The following is a 12,760-nucleotide window of genomic DNA, read 5'->3' as shown; positions in this document are numbered from 1 at the left end:
GCTGGACATGCTCGTAGAGGAGGGCTTTTCTAATCCAAAGCAAGTAAGCAGCCTGTGGCCAGGGTTTGATCCTCCCAGGAATTGCTTGGCCTCCCAAGCCCCGCCCGCTGGTCACTGGAAGCCTTTGAGGCCATGGCAGTGTGGTGGGAAGGGAAGCACTTCTCTGGGGTAGTTCTGGGGACATTCCTCCCTCTGGCAGCTTTCCAAGTCTCCCCGTGCCTTCTCCAGGTGCCCGCCATGGTCAGGTACATCCACCAGTGGCTCACGGCCAATCGGTTTGCTGAGCACAGGCTGAACAGGACCCTGCTGAATCTCACCGAAGCCCAGCCCGCTGACGTAGTCATGACACTCCTGCGTGTGGCCCCATCCTGTGACAGGTATGGGGCCCAGCTGCCCAGAGGGCTCAGGGCTCCCCAGCCCATCAGCCTGTGCAGCCTGTCCCAGGTGTCTGACCAACAGAGAGTTCCAGGGCCCTCTGGCTGCTCCCCTTGCCAGCGCTGGCACGTCAGCCCCCGAGCCTGCTGCCATGCTGCCTCGCTGCCCCTCAGGGGCCTCTCCCCACAGGGCTGGGCTGCCTGGGTGCTGCTGGCAAGTGGCAGTGGGCAGAGGCACTCTGCCCAGCCAGCTCAGGTCCCCACTGCTGCCCAGGCCACGGTGCTGTGTCTGAGACCCCCCTGAGACAGAGCTCTAACCCCACAGAGCTGCTTTGACCATGTGGAACAGCATCATGTGCTCGCCCAGGACTGCGGAAGCTGCGCTGTTGATACTCCTGGATGTGCTGGGGAGCTGGCCCAAGCACAGCATGTGCACCTCCGATGGGGTCAAAACGGGTGTCTTTGTCCTGGCTGTGAGTTTCTGCAACTGGCCTTTGCTGGCCCCAAGGTCCCCTCTCCAGCAGTTTTCCATCCTCCTTGCCCCACTGCATCTCCATGCCTCAGGCACTGCGCTGAAACCTGGCCTAGGGGCAGCTTCAAGGGCACAAGGCCTGGCGCTCCCCCTGTACTCTCTGGGCCTCTTCCTCCCATGCTCAGGCCCTGCCACATGGAAACCTCAGCACTGAGCGCTGTTTCGGGGGGCTTTGTCCTTTGCAGGCAACTGTGGTGATGTGGAACATCCTCCAGGTGCCCTGTGTCCCGCATATGGTGACGGTGTATTTCCCTCGCCTATTTGTGCATCTGCTCTTCCAAGTGTTCTTCAGCACTCTGGATACACCAGAGGAGGTGGATACCTTCTGGAAGGGATGCCAAGAGCAATACGGATTTGCCACCAGTCCCAACAGGTGCTCCATCCAAATCCTCCTGTCCCTGCAACGTCCCTGGGCAGGAGCCAGTGCTCCCAGCAAGACCTGGGCTTTGCTCTGCATGCAGGTTTGCAGTGCAGATCCTGAAGTCCCTGCTATGCCAAATGCAACATGAGGATGTCGTGGTGGCAATGGAACGCAAGTGTGGCTGGGACACGCTGCTGTGTGCTGACACCCACCACTATGCCGTGGGTCTGCTGGCCAGGTGAGACCCCCTTCTCCCTGCTGCTTATGACATTTGTGCTCTGTGCCCAGGGTGCCCCACATAGTCCCTATGGTCGTGGGCCAGAGGGCCTTGTCACTGAGGGACGACCAAGCAGGCTGGAAAAGGCTGGGAGAGGAGGGTGCCCACAAGGAGCTGCATCCCAAATAGCCCAGGGCCCCTTGCAGGATGGTGGGGAAAGACCAGACCTCTGTGAGTCAGTCCTCGCAGAGGTTTGTCCCCCTGGCCCACAGCCTCGGTTACTTTTTCTCCTGCCAGGGAGATGTCCTGTGTCTCCATCCCCTTGTGTTCCCGGATCGCACCCTACGTTCTCCAGCTGCTCAGCACACAGGAGCCACGCTGGGAGCTGCCCGCCCTGGCGTTCCTTGTGGAGGTGAGCCTGATGGCCAGCGCTGCCTCACTGAGCTGCCTCCCAGCTCTCTGCCCTCTGGTAGCCGCAGCTGCCTGGGACGGTGCCCGTGCCCTGTGCTGCTGCCTGGGCCCGGCCCTGTGCGGTTCCGGGCTCCTGCTGGCCGGGTCCCCTGTCACTGCCTTGTGCCTTTCAGGTCCTCAAGTGCCTGGACTTGAGTGAACGTGGTGCTAACAGACTCCTGCAAATCTTGTCAAGGCAGCTGCAGAGCGAGTGCAGGGATAGGCATCGCCTGGCACTCAGGGCCCTTCTCGAGCTCATTGACGAGCCCTCGATGGTGAGAAGGGGGCAGTGGCTGAGGCTAAGCTGGGGAATGCAGTCGCTTGGGCTTGGCTGGGCTTTGGGCGCTGGGGCAGCTGCTCCCAGCTCTCCTGCCTCCCGGGTTCAGCCCGAGTGCTTCGGAACAGGCCTTTGGCCTCTGGACCCTGTGGCAGCAGGATGGCATTTCACAAACTTGTGTTCTGCACAGACTGAAAAAATGTGGAGTCTGACTGAAAGTCTTGTGCGGCTCCTGTGGGACACAGATGGAGAGATAGTTAGCATGACAGTCATGCTACTCAGCTTTATCATCTTGGACAATGACATGCTGATGCCTGGCCCCATTGCACTGCAGCTGGTTGAGGCACTCCTGCCACTCTTTGATCATGTAAGGCTCGCTGCCCCCAGGCACGGCCACTGGCTGCTGCCCGGATACTTTGTGCCCTGTGCATTTGCAGGCCTGCGCCATGCTGAGCCCCTGCAGCTGATACTGAGGTCTTTTTCTCTTCCTTTCATACAGGACAATAGCCAGGTGCAGCTGCTCTCCATACTGCTCTTCCAAACATTAGTGACTCTTCCACTGGAAAAGGAAAAGGCCCTGAAGACACCCCTGTGCCAGAGCCTGCTGCCACTCTTCTTCCACTGCCATGATGAGAATCCGCGTGTGGCACAGGTGAGGACTCATGGGCTGCTGCTGTCCCCCTGGCAGGGGTCTTGGCTGCCTCATGCCCTGGTGCCTGCTGGGCTGCAGCCTCCTCCAGGCCTTGGCCCAGGGACGCAGGTCCTGCGCCCTGGGCTGTGGGGCCATCTCCACGTCTCTGCTGCTCTCCAGGCTTCTCAGGAAACTCTGCTTTCTGTGGCCGAGTTCCTGAAGAGGAGGGATCTCGAAAGACTGGTGAAGAACAAGGAGCTGTGGAAGTTCACCGAGTGCCTGGTAAGGACAGCCTGGAAGTCCCAGCCTCAGCCTGGAGAAGGCCCTCAGTGTGTGGGGCTGGCAGCTGCGCCCCTGCCCGCGGCTGCACCCAGGGGCCACGCGGGCTCTTCTCCAGGCTCCTGTGGGCCCGAGGCGGGGGCTGATGGAGACCCGGCCCCGCAGGGCTGCGGGGCAGACCGGCACCGCGGCTCCCCGGGCAGCAGCCGGCCCTCTGCCCCCTCCGGAGCCCGGCGCCAGCGGCTGCTGGCCGCGCCTCAGGGCCCTGCGGGCAGGGGAGGCCGGGGCTGGGCGCATGGAGCGCCTGGCCCAGGGGCTGAGCCCGCGCCAAGCCTGCCCTCCTGCTGCTCTCTCCAGCTGGAAGAGGACAGGAGCCGAGCGGCCCGAGCACCTGCGCCGGGCCGTGCCCTACCTGCGGAACCCACAGGAGTCCCTGCGAGCGGCGGCCATCAGGTTCATGGGTGAGCCACGAGCCCGGGCTCCCTCCCCACCCTGCCGCAGCTCGGCCCCAGCCCCGGCTGCTGCCCCGCCAGCGCCGTCCGGGCCCTGGGCCATGGAGCCCCGCCTGGGCTGGGCGCTGCTGCCGCCCTCTTGCAGCCGTGCCCTGGGGCAGGAGCGGGCGGCAAAGGCCCGGGCTGAGCCCTTCTGGGCCAGCAGGGCGTGCGGCCACAGCGCTGGCAGCGCCGCGGGCAGGGAGCTGTGCCGCCGGCGCCGTGACAGGCTCTGTGTTCCCAGGGATGGCCGGGCAGCACCTGAGGGGGCAGCGGGAAGAGCTCCAGCTCATCTGCAACGGTGAGTGAGGGCAGCGGGCTGGCAGCGGGGGCTGGCAGGGGAGCTGCAAGTCCTGTCCTGGCTGCGGAGGGTTCTGCTCCCTGTGTGGACAAGGGGTGGCGTGGACAGAGCACACTGAGGTTTCAGAGCCGTGTGGGGCATTCGTGGCCAGCAGCTTCAGGCTGATCCCGTTGGTCCCTGCTCCCTCCTGGCCATGGCTAGAGCGAACTGGGATACCCCTGGCAGGGGACTCTCCTCAGGTCCCCGCGGATCTGGAATCTGACCATGGCTCTGTTCCTCTCTCTTTCAGCCCTTGAACACCTGACAGAGGACATCAGCAGTGTCGTGTCAGACGTGGCACTTCAAACATTGTATGTCCTCCGAGCACTACGGAGTGAGCGATATTCCATCTTCCAGAGGCTGCAAGATCAGCTCCACAGGGCATGGAGGACACGGCCTCGTCTGTCGGGGCTGGGCTGGCTGCGGTGCTGGAGCTCTGCAGAGAGCTGATCCCAGAGGCTCTGTCTGCTGGGGCCACCTGAGCCATCGGGAATTTTTTATTTCTTTAGATTGTTCTTTTCTTCTTTTTGTTTTTTTTTCTTTAGTCTATGAATATAGAATGTGTTATAATACATAGACTCACAGTGTTATAAATAAGAAGCTTGTCTAGGCCAATATTTAAGCAGCCATCAATTTATTAATTAATGTGGTAAAGTATGATCAAAACAGCGCTGGGTAGAGTGGGGGAAGTTTTCCCTCCAGCTGCACACCGATGGTTGGGATGTACAGATATTTATAGGGGTGCACATAAGCTTTTTTCAGCAGTTTCTATTCCAAATTTTTACGTCACAATTCTATACACTATTGTGAGTTAGTTTTTCTCAGGATGTACCCCAGAAAGGAGTATTCCCAGATGGTGGGGTCCGACTTCCGAAAGAAGAAAGAGGTCTTCCAGATGGTGCGGTCCAGACTCCAGATGTGGGCCCACCTTTTAATTGCGAAGACTATAAATCTCATAGCAGTGATGTCCAGCTTCCCTTGGTCGAAGCTATCCATCCTTGGGTTGATGTTCATCTTCCTTTCTCAAGCTTCTTTTTACTGTTTTGTTAAGGTGTTGAGATAAGCATGTTTCCTTTACATATATTCTAAACTTATATTTTCAAAGCTCCTTACTACAAGTAATATTCTAAAATTATACTTCAAAAGGTTATTATTGCAAAGCTGTTAAATGCTTGGCTACGTGCAAAAAGTTCCTGTCCAGCAGCAACATCCTTAAAGCTTTAATTCAGATGCTATAAAAGTTAATTGCAAACAAAGGATAAGTTTAAATGCCTTCTTCCATGCTTTACTCCCTCAGTTATTTTTTTGGAATTCATCCTTTAATTGTCCCATGATCAGTTTCCATACATATCACAATCACAAGCACACATGCTGCCTGTGTGTACCTGACACGAAACACAGCTTTGTATCTCACAGCGGCAGCAGAAGCAGCGGCAGCAGCAGCAGTAAAACCAGTGATTTTATCGACTCCCTCTCGCTTCTCCTCTCCCTCTCCCGCAGTCCCGCACCCTCTGCCGGTCTCCCTTTCCCGGTGTCCCCTCTTCTCCCACTCTCTCTCTCCCCATGCCCGGCCGGGCCATGCCCCCGGCCCGTCCCCGGCCCCGGCCGTCCCGCCGCGCTCTCGCCTCCGGCCGGCTCTGGCCGTGCTGGCGGCGGCGCTGCTGGGCGGGCATCAGCGCCTGGGGCTGGGGCGGCATCGCCGCCCTTTGGCTCCGCCCGGCCCGAGCCCGGCCCCGGCCCCGGCCCCGGCTCCTCGCGGGGCCCGCGGAGGACACAGGCGGCGCGGCCGCTGCCGCCGCCTCCGCTGCGGCTCGCCCGGCCCGAGCTCCGCCGCTCGGCAGCGCGGCCGCCGGCCCCGAGCTGCCGCTGTCCCGTGTCAGGGAGCGAAGGCCTGGCGATGGCCGGCCCGGGGCGCTTGAGGGGCGCTCGGGGGCCGGTGCTGGCCCCGGGCCGAGCGCTGACAGCCACGTCCCGCCCGCAGGGAAGGCGCAGCGGGGCCTGAAGGAGCAGCACCGGCTGGGCTCGCTGCTGGGGCGCGGCGGCTTCGGCAGCGTCTTCGCGGCCACGCGGCTCTCGGGCGGCGCCCCGGTGAGCGGCGGGGCCGGCGGCGGGCGCAGGAAGAGGGCAGAGGAGGGGGAGGATGGGGCTGGGCAGGGCGGGCGGCGAGCTGGGCCCGCTGCTGCCCTTGGCTTGCAGGTGGCCATCAAAAGGGTACCACGGAAGCGCGTCCGGCACTGGGGCGAGCTGGTGAGTGAGTGGGGCCAGCGGGAGAAGCCGGGCCGTGCCGGGCGGGGATGAGCCGAGGCCCGGCAGGGTGGGAGCCTTTGGGACGCCTCGAGGGAGAGCGTGCGTGGGGCCAGCGCAGGGCACAGAGCATCCCGGGCTGGCTGAGGGCTTCCCGACCCCCGGCACGGCATCAGCCCCACTGACGGCATCGTGCTCCTCCCGCAGCCCGACGGCACCAGCGCACCCCTGGAGATCGTACTGCTGGCCAAGGTGTCCACTGGCTTCCCCGGTGTGGTCCAGCTGCTGGAGTGGCTTGAGCTCCCCAAGGACATCTTGATGGTGCTGGATTGCCCGCAGCAGTCTCAGGACCTGCAGCATTTCATTCGGGCACGGGGCTTCCTGTCCGAGGAGGTGGCGCGGGAGCTGTTCCGCCAGGTGCTGGAGGCCGTGCGGCACTGCACCAGCTGTGGGGTCCTGCACAGGGACATCAAACCAGGGAAGATCCTGGCTGACCTGGCCACCGGGCAGGCCAAATTGATCGACTTTGGCTGTGGCACCTACCTGCAAGACACAGCCTATCCTCACTTTGAAGGTGAGCCCACACAGGGGTGTGCTCCCAGTCCCAGCATTTCATGGCCCAACATCTCACAGCCCAAGCTGGGTGTGGCAGCAGGGATTCTCCCTTTTCCTGCTTTTCATGGCACTGAGTCTTCAGCCAAGTTGCTTTTGAGCAGGGCTGGGTGGGGAGGCAGCTTCCAGCCCTGCTGGCAGCCTTTGCCCACCACTCTGCCCAGGACGGGGGCTGGGGCTGGGGCAGCCAGCCCGACAAAAACACCCGTGGGTGGGGGTAGCGGGGGGGGGGGACGGGACACCAGAACCTGTGCCCCAGCCGGTTTGGTATGCAGGTGAGAAAGGGTTTGAACTGCTCCACTCACCTGGTTGGCTTTGGGTTCATAATGCTTTTTGGGGCAATGCAGGCAGGGAGAATGAGGGCATGGTTTTCCCCAGCTCTGAGTGGGTTTATCGTTGTCATGGTCAGGCCTTGCCGGGGCTTCCACTGCCCTCTTCCAATGCCAGTGACTTCTTTTCCAACCCCAAGTCTGTACACAAGTCCCAGGTGCTGGTGAGAGGGCAGCAGGCCATCCCCTGTGCCACTGGGGCAGCCCCTGCACACCCAGGGATGGTGGGGCGAGGCTCTGGGAGCAGCAGCATCCCCCTGCTGAGCTCCGTCTATATTCCATAGGAACACGCTCATACAGCCCCCCGGAATGGACCCACTTTGGCTGGTACTACGGCAAGCCAGCTACCATCTGGTCCCTGGGCATCCTACTGCACCAGATGGTCTGCAGGGAGCACCCTTTCAGGAGGGGCCAGACCATCAGCTGGGACCAGCAGCTCTCGCTGCCACAAGGGCTCTCTTAAGGTGGATCCTCTTCTCTGGGCATGGGGGGAATACCAGTGTTTGGAGACAGCAGTGGGCTCGTCAGCATCCCGCTCTGGCAGCTGCTGAGGAGGTGGCACATGTCCTGCTCTCCTGCTCTCCTCCAAAACAGGCAATTGATGGGAAAGTTTAGGCCCAGCTCTGAGCACATCCAGCACGGCCTGGGCATGGGAATAGTGGGGCAAAGCCAACAGGAGCCTTCTCCAACTGACCAGCAGTTTCTGGCTTCTCTGCCCAGAGTGCCAAGACCTGATCAGGCGGTGTTTATCCATGCTGGACATGGAAAGGCCTTCATTAGAACAGCTCTTGTGTGATCCTTGGATGCAGGATATTCATCTGCCCTGGAAGAAGGGAGAGAGCCACGGGCACACTGTGATGCAGGGCCCTGGTAAGTTACAGCTCCACACATGCTTTGGCAATCAGAGGCAAAGGAGTCCAGACTTTTTTGTCCTGCCTGTGTCACTGCCCAGGGCTCATCAGATGGGAGCACGCAGACCTTGTGCTGGATCTGAGCTACTCTGCCCAGCACTGGTGGCCACCATCTGAGCTGGTTTGGTTTGTTCTGGTTCCCTGACAGCCTGGTCTCACCCCAGGGAAGGAGAAGGAGCCCCTGGAGAAGCTGTGCCAGGTGGGGCTGCTGCTGCTGGAGCCAGCGAGGAGCACATCAAGGATGACAACCTCTTCCGGGACCTGGCCACTGGCAAGCTGAAGATGATAGACTTTGATTCTGGCACCTTCTTCAAAGCCAGGCTCCACAGGGAATCTGCAGATGAGTCCACACGCAGGGGGATGCTCCCAGATTTGGGCATTGCACAGCCTGGCTGGGAAACAAAGGTTCTCCCCTTTTCTAGGGCAGATGCAGCTGATCCTTCAGTCGGCTGCCCAGCTGCTTTTGGCAGGGCTGGGGGCATGGGCTGGGGTGGGTATGAAATGGGAGTGGGCTCCTGGCCCTGCTAACAGGCCCCAGCACCCACCGTGCCCCGGGCTGGGGCTGGGGCTGGGGCGGCCAGCCCAACACTAATGCTGCTGGCTGGGCTACGGGGTGTACCCAGGAGCTGCATCAAAGCCGGATAGCACGACTCTGAGGGGGGCTAATCATCCCAAACTGTAGCAGTGCCTCCAGCCTGCACCTTAGCAAGGCTTTAGTGATACTCAGCTTTAGTGATTCTCAGCTGGGGCATGCAGCAGGCATTTGGAAGACCAGGAAAGAGAGGAGAGCACTGTATGAGGTTCCGAGTAGATGTCCTTATTGGTCTTCTTTATAGCTCTTCCACGGAGTGTCTCGAAGGGTCTCAGGGACAGCAGCTCTGGTGAGCTGTGCAGAAACAGGGGTTTATGTAGGGCAAGAGGGGATCGAGAATTGTCCAATGGTAAGGGTTAAAGGAAAGTGACCTATAGCCTTACAGAGAGATAAGCAAGGGTCCAAGAGCGGGAGAGAGGGGCTCCTATTGTCTGGTCATCCAGACTCAGCATTTTGCCTGTCCTAGGTCTCTGAACGCCAAGGCACAAGGTTTGCAGGGCCTGTGCCTGCTACACAACACAAACAAACCCCCATGGCGGGAGCACAGGTGGGACTCCAGAACCTGTGCAGGGCCTGCTTTACTGTGCAGGCAAGGAAGGGCTTGGGCTGCTCCTCTCCTCTTGTTTGCTTTGGGATCACTGTTATTTTGGGGGGCAGTGCAGGGGGGAAGGAAGAAAGCCTGGGCTTCCCTCACCCGTGGGTGTGTTTTTCCCTAGCATGCAGCAGTTGGGCTTTCCTCAAGCCCCTGACAGAGATAAGATTTTTGACCTTTTTTCTTGTTGCTCCTTTGTGTCTGTAATGTATTTTCAGTAATTTGCTGTTTGTTTTTCTAGAGGAAGCATTTTAGGTGGGCTCCAGTCTGGATTGGGAAGTGCTTGGGACCAGCTGCGGCGTGGATGGGCCGTGCCCTTGGAGAAGGCTGAGGACATTGTTTGGGACCAGCTTTTCTTCCAGCCCTGGATGGTGTGAGGTGGGTCCCTGTCTGCTTGGCATGGTGGGATCAGAGCTTTTTGGGAGATGTCAGCGAGCACAGGAGCATCCTGCTCTGGGCAGCTGCTGAGGAGGTGGATGTGCCCTGGCCGGCTGCAGGCTGGGCACATGTCCTGCCCTCCTGCTCTGCTCCCAAAGGCAGCAGTGATGGGCAGCTCTGGGCACAGCTCTGGGCACAGCCAGCATGGCCTGGGCACCGCGAGCGGCTGGGACAAGGGGACAGGAGCCCTCAGCTGACGGGTGGCTTCTGCTTTCTCTCCTTGCACCTGGGCTCTGTGGGTGCTGAGGCTGCTCTGGGCTCTGCCAGGGCTCTGCTGGAGCTCAGCACTGGGCTGGAATCAGCCAAAGAAGAAATGGTGGGACCTGCAGCACAGACGTGCTTGAGCATTTTGGCAACACAGCTCAAGTTTGCAGAGTGTGCACCTCCAAGGGAAAACATGACACCACCCAAAAAATAAACTTGTTCAATAACTTCTGAAATGAAATCAGTCTGGGATGACCCCAAGTGAGATTTTTCAGCTTGCTCAAGCTGTAGCTCAGCCCTTCTCTGAACAGTTCCCCCACCCAACCTGGCTTTTACTTCCCAACTGCTCCCTCTTTTCCTGCAGTGAGTTCCCAGCCCATTGCAGTCTGTATCACACTGTTGCCTTCCTTGATGCCCCTCACCACGAGGAAGGCCGAGCCCCAGGCTCAGGGACTCATCCTGTCACTGGCTGAGGAGCAGCAATGTCTCAGAGGTCCCATGGGATTTTAGTGTCATTCAGACCCACTCTCCAGCCCTCAGCTCCCTTCACTGCTGAGCTCCCACTCCCTTTTCCTTGTCCTTGCAGCAGGATGAGCTCCATGAATCCCCTTGAGCCTCCCCACCCTTCTCAGCCCACGCACCCACCTCAATTAGGCTGAAGCTGAAGCTTCTCTGTCTCCTCTGGCCCACCAGTCCCGTGCTGTGTGCAGGGAGCCCCAGTCCCAGAGCACAGCACACAACAGTGCAGTCCAGGCTGGAGCAGCTGTCCTGCAGCCCTGGCTTGGCTGTTTGTGGCAAGGGAATGCTTCCTGTTTCCAGCTGTCCCTGCAGGATGGCCCCAGGGCAGAGCCCAGCCGGGCTCCCACTGCAGCCCCTGGAGCTTGGGGCAGACAGTGCTCCCAGAGCTGAGGTTCATGGGCGGCACCCAGAGCTGTGCCTTGCACTCTGTTGCCGTGTGTCCCAGCGCAGGCTGGCTAGCACTGTGTGAATGCACCAGCCCTGGTGTGACTGACAGGGGCCTTGCCAGTCACATCTCCCAAGGCTGCAGCATTTCACTGGCCAGAACCTGAAAGGGTGTAGAGATCAGACCAATGAAATTTCCCAGACTGGGTTTTTCAAAGGCCCTTTCTAAGGAAGGGTTTAAGAATAAATGCTCTCAGTTTGCCACATGAACATCAGGGTGAGTGGTCTCTTTGTCTCCAGCCCACTGCCCCCCCTGAGCCAACGTTACAGCCACCCCACTCCCTGCCACATCTGCCTCATGCCTTCCCCACTGCCTTGTCCTGTCAGGGCTTCCACAGCCCCTCATCCCTTGGTGGCCCCATCCCCTCAGGGTCTCCCCCAGCCCGGCCAAGCTGCCCGGCAGCAGCGCCGCAGCCCCACAGGAGCTCCAGAGGAGCCACATCAAGAGGCACCTGGGAGCCCTCAGCAATGCAGCCAGCAGCACACGGGCAGGAGGACGCAGACGGCGGTTCCTGCCTGGCACAGGGCTTGTGGCCATTTTCAGGCACCGGTCTAACAGGGATCCCCACAGCTCCACCCCGCCCACCCACTCTGCTGGCAGCACAAAGGCTTCAGCAGAACCACCAAAGGCCAAGGGGCTTCTGGCCATTTTCCCTGCAACACTGCATGTGCTGAGCCCAAGGACCCTTTTCCCCATCTTCCCCTATGCCCTGCAGGCCCTGGGATGCAAAAGAAAGCTCCTGGGAGTCTGTGAATATAGAATAACACATTCTATATTCATATACTAAAGAAAAAAAAAAAAAAAAGAAGAAAAGAACAATCCAAAGAAATAAAAAATTCCCGATGGCTCAGGTGGCTCCAGCAGACAGAGCCTCTGGGATCAGCTCTCTGCAGAGCTCCAGCACCGCAGCCAGCCCAGCCCCGACAGACGAGGCCGTGTCCTCCATGCCCTGTGGAGCTGATCTTGCAGCCTCTGGAAGATGGAATATCGCTCACTCCGTAGTGCTCGGAGGACATACAATGTTTGAAGTGCCACGTCTGACACGACACTGCTGATGTCCTCTGTCAGGTGTTCAAGGGCTGAAAGAGAGAGGAACAGAGCCATGGTCAGATTCCAGATCCGCGGGGACCTGAGGAGAGTCCCCTGCCAGGGGTATCCCAGTTCGCTCTAGCCATGGCCAGGAGGGAGCAGGGACCAACGGGATCAGCCTGAAGCTGCTGGCCACGAATGCCCCACACGGCTCTGAAACCTCAGTGTGCTCTGTCCACGCCACCCCTTGTCCACACAGGGAGCAGAACCCTCCGCAGCCAGGACAGGACTTGCAGCTCCCCTGCCAGCCCCCGCTGCCAGCCCGCTGCCCTCACTCACCGTTGCAGATGAGCTGGAGCTCTTCCCGCTGCCCCCTCAGGTGCTGCCCGGCCATCCCTGGGAACACAGAGCCTGTCACGGCGCCGGCGGCACAGCTCCCTGCCCGCGGCGCTGCCAGCGCTGTGGCCGCACGCCCTGCTGGCCCAGAAGGGCTCAGCCCGGGCCTTTGCCGCCCGCTGCCGCCCCAGGGCACGGCTGCAAGAGGGCGGCAGCAGCGCCGAGGCCAGGCAGGGCTCCATGGCCCAGGGCCCGGACGGCGCTGGCGGGGCAGCAGCCGGGGCTGGGGCCGAGCTGCGGCGGGGGGGGGGAGGGAGCCCGGGCTCGGGGCTCACCTATGAACCTGATGGCTGCCGCTCGCAGGGACTCCTGTGGATTCCGCAGGTAGGGCACGGCCCGGTGCAGGTGCTCGGCCGCTCGGCTCTTGTCCTCTTCCAGCTGGAGAGAGCAGCAGGAGGGCAGGCTTGGCGCGGGCTCAGCCCCTGGGCCAGGCGCTCCATGCGCCCGGCCCCGGCCTCCCCTGCCCGCGCAGCCCTGAGGCGCGGCCAGCAGCCGCT

At 60.6% G+C, this 12,760-nt stretch overlaps 1 protein-coding gene across 3 annotated transcripts; it reads left to right on the top strand.

The window, feature by feature from the left end:
- The first annotated feature begins 5,474 nt into the window (after positions 1-5,474).
- On the top strand, positions 5,475-10,869 carry LOC119696434 (calcium-dependent protein kinase 11-like). 3 transcript variants are annotated; one of them, XM_038126171.1, is made up of 8 exons: positions 5,475-6,040; positions 6,149-6,199; positions 6,404-6,770; positions 7,858-8,007; positions 8,197-8,453; positions 9,107-9,187; positions 9,474-9,610; positions 10,451-10,869. In XM_038126171.1, the coding sequence occupies exons 1-7, from the start codon at positions 5,516-5,518 to the stop codon at positions 9,561-9,563; spliced, it is 1,521 nt and encodes a 506-aa protein (XP_037982099.1). In that variant the 5' UTR covers positions 5,475-5,515; the 3' UTR covers positions 9,564-9,610; positions 10,451-10,869. The 3 variants fall into 3 exon arrangements, with proteins under 3 accessions (XP_037982099.1, XP_037982098.1, XP_037982100.1); XM_038126170.1 differs by having other exon boundaries at positions 9,107-9,229; XM_038126172.1 differs by lacking the exon at positions 9,107-9,187.
- Positions 10,870-12,760: the final 1,891 nt, after the last annotated feature.

This window comes from Motacilla alba, unplaced genomic scaffold, assembly GCF_015832195.1.
Source record: "Motacilla alba alba isolate MOTALB_02 unplaced genomic scaffold, Motacilla_alba_V1.0_pri HiC_scaffold_28, whole genome shotgun sequence".
In the NCBI taxonomy this organism is placed as follows: domain Eukaryota; kingdom Metazoa; phylum Chordata; class Aves; order Passeriformes; family Motacillidae; genus Motacilla; species Motacilla alba.
Note: the sequence above shows the minus strand (reverse complement) of the source record. Positions and strands in the feature narration are given on the sequence as shown.